Source organism: Morone saxatilis, unplaced genomic scaffold, assembly GCF_004916995.1.
Source record: "Morone saxatilis isolate NCDOM2014 unplaced genomic scaffold, NCSU_SB_2.0 Contig23, whole genome shotgun sequence".
In the NCBI taxonomy this organism is placed as follows: Eukaryota; Metazoa; Chordata; class Actinopteri; family Moronidae; genus Morone; species Morone saxatilis.
Genome location: NW_023339796.1, coordinates 16145893 through 16152868, shown reverse-complemented (window position 1 = coordinate 16152868; position 6976 = coordinate 16145893). Strand labels below are relative to the sequence as shown.

The 6976-nt window shown below is 40.2% G+C and overlaps 1 protein-coding gene across 1 annotated transcript; it reads right to left on the bottom strand.

The window, feature by feature from the left end:
- Positions 1-142: 142 nt before the first annotated feature.
- ocel1 (occludin/ELL domain containing 1) lies at positions 143-5504 on the bottom strand. Its single transcript, XM_035670152.1, has 6 exons — positions 5405-5504; positions 3040-4248; positions 1548-1741; positions 1240-1411; positions 979-1029; positions 143-609 (listed from the first exon to the last, which is right to left on the bottom strand). Exons 2-6 carry the CDS (start codon positions 4171-4173, stop codon positions 493-495), a joined length of 1668 nt encoding a protein of 555 aa, XP_035526045.1. The 5' UTR covers positions 4174-4248; positions 5405-5504; the 3' UTR covers positions 143-492.
- Between the last annotated feature and the right edge of the window lie 1472 nt (positions 5505-6976).

Sequence of the window (6976 nt, the reverse complement as noted above, 5' to 3'; positions counted from 1 at the left end):
ATAAATAAAAAACCTGGATGACCTAACGGTGTTAAGAACAATAGTTGCCCATGTAAGTTAAACCAACTATCAACACAGAAGCTATAAATAAGAAACAAACTTTCACAGAATTCTTTTGTAAAAATCACTGTTAGAACTTTAATTTAAAACATACACTGAATCAACATGTTGCTCCTCTGCATTGAAATAAATGACAGGAACATAATAAGAAAATACAACATGATATGAAAGCTGTACAAAAGGAGTGTACCATTTAACCCGTATAATGTTGTAACTCAGATGTTATAATTGTGTTATAAACCGGGTTTCATGTCAGCTCTGACATCATGCTGATCCCTGTACAAAAATGTCTAACAATCAATGAAAAATATGCTTTTCATTTAAATTACAATGTCTTCAATGCAATCAATACACAGACACAACAAAACACAAAAAAGGGACAAATGAGAAAAATATGATCGCTCATCTGTTGCTGCAGGTTTTTTTTTTCCTTCATGTTCGATCACTTGTCATGGTTTCCTGGTCAAAAGTGCGGATTCTGTTTTTGATGTGGCTTAATTTAGCTTTCAAGTAGTCACAGCGTTCCTTTTTCTCTAGGAAAGCAGGGTCCTGTAAAAACACACACACATAAAATCTATTGATTAACCTGTATTACCCAAATCTGTCTTTCTCTTTCTCTTTTCCTCCTTCACTTTCAGCTAACTGCTGTCTGGCCTGACTCATTCTGTAATGTAGCTGCGTTAAATGAGAATTTCGAGAGTTGCACACATTTCATGATTGGAGCAATTTTATTTGCATCAGTGGACAGCTTTATTGAAGAAAATATTGCCTGGATGTTTAAACAACAGTAGCAATTCTAACACAAATCTGGCTTAAGTGTTAGCAATGCCAAATTATTTTTCAATTGTTTTAGAGTAAACAGATGGAAAACAGGAGGAACTAGTGCCCTCACTTTTTAATAATCGCTCCATCACTTACACTCTTTTTCTGCTGATACTGCTTCAAAATGCTTTGAATCCTCTGCCGATCCTAAAAGATAAATAGATCGATAACCAAATGGTTTGCACAAATTATTTCACTAAAGCACACAACAGTCTGCATCACAACTGCATCATGTAGAAATAGATATATTTAATATGAGGAGGCCTGATTATAACCTTACAATCTCAAATCAAATCCTCATGGTCTTGACAGAAATGCTTTATATGGTTTATTTAAATAAAGATACATCTATCTTACCTCTTGGCTTTTTCCATCTCTGAGGAGTCGCGCCATCGTGGCATCCAGCTCTCTGAACTTACTGAGGGTGGTGCTGATGTCTCTGTGAAGGTCCTTATATTCCTGATACTGATCATTGAAAACAGCTTTGTACTTTTCCCTTTCCTCCACACAGCTGATCTCTGGATACTTTCTATAGGGAAAGATTTTAGGAGCGATTAATAAGGTGATTCTGTCGTCAGATGGAGTCAAGTATACACAGTATGTAGTATATATGATAATGTGGACAGAGATATGTTTTGTGAAATACAGTTCAAATGTTCACTCACATGATGTAGTCTGCGATGACGTGGACTTTGGGGGTGTAGTCAGTTCTGTTAAGACTGACTGGGTTCTTATGGACCTCAGGGGTGAGTGCATTTTGATTGTTATAATCTTTTCTCAGAGACTTATCTATTTCATCCTTAAATGATATGCGCTTTGTTTTTTGAGGGGTTAGTGGAATGGACTGGTGAAACTCCTCCTGGGGATTAAAGTAAAAGAGGATAAGTATTATTCCTAAAACATGAACCAACAAATGAAATTATCAAATGACTACACCACTATGTGCGCTGGCCTGTGTCATCATTACAAGAAGATTTCTAAGAGGCCTAGGTGACAAAATTTAATTTAAGCTGTCAGAGAAAGTTTTTTTTTAAAAGCACAGCCAGCGGAAAAACTGCCCCATTCTTTTGCTTCGACAAGCTAAGCCTCCCCTCAGCCGGGAGGTGGAATTATTATGTTCACTTCTGGCCTCTCACCCTTTCTTATGTGACATAAAATACATTAGCTGACCATGCTGTTTCTCACTCATAGGTAGTGCCTGTGATGCTCGATAACATGGACCTTATCTGCAAACAGTAATGAGCTCGGCAGCCGTTGAAGTGAACAATCCCGAGTACTTGGAACATAACAACAATAACATCTCTGTTTTTAATGTGCTCATTTCTGTTTACTACTGAGCATGCAGATGCACACATATAGTGTTTGTATAGCTCAACCATTGATTTACATTATTAGAAATGAACGTGTGTTAGTGCCAATGTCACTTTTGTTACACTGGTAGACAAAACCTCTTGTCAGCAGCAACAGACTTCTGTCATGTCAAACGCTTTAAAATATTGTATTGGATGTGTACTGGATGTTGTGCTAATGAAATCAGATTCAGAATCAAAAACACAGTTTACAGCTTTGAGACGAATCCTGGTTGACTACCATCGCATCAACAAGCAGAAAAGGCTGACAAATCAATACTGACAAATGGCATGCTCACTGCAGATTGTCTTGACTGACTTTAAATTTCATTGTATTTGATCTGCCATAGTTGTTTTGTAGCTGTTGTCGGCTCATTTATATCTCAGTAATAGTATCCCTTACTGTTGCTACCAATAGACGCAGTGTTTGATATGTCATACCTTAAATAACCCCAAAAGGGGGGAGTGATGCCCAAACATCATATAGACATCTTCTTGTTTCACACCTCAGGAGAGAGTGTGTGACAGAGCAGCACTGACAGTAAAATGAGTCACACAAGAAAGGGGATAAAGCATGAGCTTTATAAATACGGAAGCTGAGAACAAAACTTGTGACAGTGAACACCTTCTTTTGTACTTTAAGACTTGTATGGTGAATTTAACCTTCTATACTGAATCCATGAGGAGCATTTCCCATATCCAGCTGCAAAATGCAACTCCCTAATGTAAATGATTTCCCTCCCACTTTAAAGTTAGAAAGATGAGATTTTCTTTCATCTAAAATTTCCATTGGATTAATGAACTGTACCTTGTTCTCAAAGTACTCCCGCTCCCTGCGTGTGGCCTCGTGCCTCCACATCTTCAGACACACCAGGAAGCTTCCCAGATACATTGTCATATTGATGAAGATGAAAGCGGTTCCCGCCATCTGGCCCCCATCAACCCGACACAGATTGGCCATGATCGGGTTAACGCCTATTGTTGTGTAGCACAGGCCCCCGCGGTTCAAATCGTTCAGGTAGACAATCCCTGCTGCCATGTAGAGCAGGAACATTGCCACATTGATGAAGGCCTCCGTCAGAGGCCACCAGGGGGAGTCGAGGAGGATGGTGCGATAGTACATAGTCATTCCCATCACCAAGAGAATGAGGGTTATAATCCAGGAGACACCAGCAATTGCCAGTATAAAGGGAGTCATAGGGCCTCTGTAGCTGTACCCAGACAGTCCAAGCCCGTTGTTATATGCACCGTTATAGAGTCCGAAGCTGTTGGACCACTCACTGTCTTTCTGGACGTAGGCGATGACACAGGCCAAGACCATGCCCCCAAATAGGAGCTGAAGCCCGGCAAGAAGTCTGAGCAGACCTGGCCAGGATTTCAAATAAGAATACTTCTGGTTATAGACTTCCAGCTTCTCAGCGTAGTACTCTGCAGGGTGGATACTAGTCAGTAGAGATTCCTCTCTTGGGAACAGATCATCACAGGGGCTCTCCAGTAACAGAGGCTTATGGGAGTTCTCGCTGGAGTTGCCCAGTGATTCACCCCAGTTCCTGCGCTCAGGCAGGGGACTTACAGGGGGGCTCACCCTGGTCCCATTAGGAAGGATCTGGATGCCTCTGGTGCTGGCTTCGGAGTCATTAAAACTGCCACTATCCCTTGTCCATTTATGGATAATGCCACCCCATGACTGAGGGATAAGGGATTTAAGCCTGTCCTTCATGCTCCCTTTTTTGTCATTGTTCTCATTCTCTGCGTAAGGTGGAGTACTGGATGTGCAGTTAGTGGAGTTAGTATCATCGTCATCTGTAATATTGTCTGGTGTGGGTGTATGAGTAACCCACACAGGCACTGGTGGATCACTAAAGGAGTTTCTCTTGCTAGAGGACGACCCAACCACACTGTCAGCCTCTTGTCTCTTGAATTTCCTGCTCCAGCTTTTCATGCTGCTGGCAGATTTTGGTGATTAATTGAGAAAGAAATATTCACACAATCCTGATGAGGCATGGAGGGGGAGAAACTGCGGGCGGAAACAAGACAAATGATCAGTTATGTATGATAGGAAGGCAAGTATACAGTATATACCATAATTATATGTTCTAAAATGTATAATTAACACACACAAACCTCAGTAGCTTGTATGTAATGATTTTAAAAATACTTTCTCATTTGATTTAGATCAAAACTTTCAGCTTACATACATTTTTATTTTTATACAACTAAGAGAGTTGTATAAAAATAAAATCAAACATGATTGTGAAACAAATGTTGTCAATTAGTGGCATTGCTTCCCTTGACCTGGAACCCACTGTGTCTGCTGACATATCCACCAGCCCTGCCTAACTAACTTGCCTATTGAGATCCGATCACAATGCGAGCACAATGGAGTTAACAAGAATGCAGTTTAATACCAAGTGCAAATGCAAAGACCCATTTATTGGATGTCATTATACAGATAAAGTATCCAGATGCAGATCATATTTTATGTAATATGAGGAGCCAATTGGTCCTGAGTTATGAGTTATCCCTTTCATACAAATAGACATGCATTTAATCCATTGTTAAAACAAAAATATTGATTATATAATAACCCTGATTGACTTGTATAATCCATCACAATAAACATAACAGATATTTTTTCTTTCTGTTAATGGTAAGTGCAGACTTTGACAAAACATAATGTAGACTTAATGTTCATTATGGATTACACAGCTTTAAGCAACTTTGAAGAGTCTGCTGATAGATTTTCAAATTAAATGGAAATAAAAGTGTGTCTGTAATCGTAGGAAAAATAAAGATTGCTAAAACACACCTGCATTGTTTGCAAAATGGTTACAGTATGTGATTTTTGAAAAACAAAACCAAGCTACCAAACTACTGGAATGGTCCTACACATTCATCAAATTGTATGGGTCAGCATCATAAATACAGCAGACTGTCTGCTCCAAGATAACAACTCAGAGAGGGATAAGAACAATAGTATAGTAGAGCTCAGGCTCAACTAATAACAGAGGAGTTTAAGCTGAGCTGTGACTCACAGCAAGCTGCTGCATGAGCTCTTAATACACCACAGCAGTCATGAAACTGTCACAGTACATCACACATTAAGTATATTTGAGTATATTTACCTTTAAGACCTTTATCTTTAAAACCTCAAAACCAACAACTTTTCTTACCTGTTTAACCCCAACTTGTTTCTCTGGTCAGAGTGTCTGCTTGTGAGGAAACAGGAACTGATACCTACTGTAAAATGGCTGCCGTGTCCACCAGGCCCACTCAGCTCACACTCTTCAGTCTCTCAGGTGACTCACTCCTGGTGTTAGATGCTCAGTTCCGCACACGCAGGGCGATTAGCCAATGTGTGTGGAGAACTGAGGGGGGAGTAAAAGCTTAAACATTAAACCTGAACCGCCCCTGTGCTGGTGCTGACTGGCACCACTAAGTTAATCTGTGGGAGAGAGAGAGAGAGAGAGAGAGAGGCTGAAACTGTTGACATTAATAAAATTGAGGAGAGGAGGTGGTGAGCTAACCTGAAACCCACAGCAGGTGCCTGAATGGCCATTTAGGCTGCTTGAAGTGCATATTATTGGTACTTTATTGATACAAAAAGGGCGAGAAGTTGATAGTCCACTCTTTAATACTACTTCAGGGACTCCTATACAAGCCTAGCATTGTCTGTTAAAACTTAAAGTATTATGGATATCACTGTAAACTATCAAAAACAGTGGCTTGTCCACAAGATTACACTTATTTTTAGAGACAAGCATGTGTTTGATATCAGCCCTACGATATCAATTACATCTCATATCTAAGATCTGTGAAATACTGCTTTATCATCCCGTCATTTATGAATAATTCATTCTCATCTCAGCTGTGTCATATTGTGTTGTTGTCACAGAGGGAACTGGAGTGTTTGGCACTAGAGGGCAGCAAGTTCCTGTGCTTCTCACTTAGATCGCCACTTGCTCTCTCTCTCTCTCCCCCTCACTGAGTTGTTCTGTATCTTTATCTCATTTACTGTCTCTCTCTCTCCCTCTCCCACTTACCTTTTCTCTGCTGCATTCAGTGTTTCCAAACCTGGCTACCCCTGTGAACACCAACTAACAACTATTCTCTATTTCTTTATACCATGTTCCTTCATTCACATGCAAAATATGGAATAAAATAGCAGCTAAATGCATTGAATACATCCTGGTCTTGATAATGTTTTCAAGTTGCAAGTTGTCATTTTATTATCGCCAGTATCTAGTCTGCTTTTTCCTTTAGCAATGATTCTATGCTACATGTCTTTCTTCACTATAATTAACCCTACATATCAGGAAGGATACAGCAGCAATCATTCCTGCTGTATAATGTGACGTCACTCTGTGCCAGTGATTCTTCCAGCTCTGATTTTCATGTAGAGAAAGCTCAAGGCAAGGACATCTGTAGTGATCCCCCACCCCCCTCCCCTCCACCCTCACACACACACACACACACACACTCAAACACTGCAGTACTCTTACAGTACAGTAAACACATAATGCAACCCACTTTCTCAAGTGAGTAGGCTACCAGTCCCACCAGTGGCCTTGGCCTGGGGCTACCTCATCTGTTGGTGCCATGTGTGTCCTCTACTGCCGGTGCAGGGGCCTGCTCAGCTGCAAATAATATGCAGAACAATGCAAGAGTCATGTATAAGGAGTGTTAGATAATATATAAAGCAAAAGCCTAACATGTTAAATAGTTACATAAAATAGCATACATAC

Coding starts and splice junctions, on each gene's coding strand:
- ocel1 (XM_035670152.1), bottom strand. CDS start 4,173: ATGAAAAGCTGGAGCAGGAAATTCAAGAGACAAGAGGCTGACAGTGTG. Junction 1,412..1,547: donor GTCATCGCAGACTACATCAT/GTGAGTGAACAT, acceptor CTTTCCCTATAG/AAAGTATCCAGAGATCAGCT. Junction 1,030..1,239: donor GAGATGGAAAAAGCCAAGAG/GTAAGATAGATG, acceptor TTTATCTTTTAG/GATCGGCAGAGGATTCAAAG.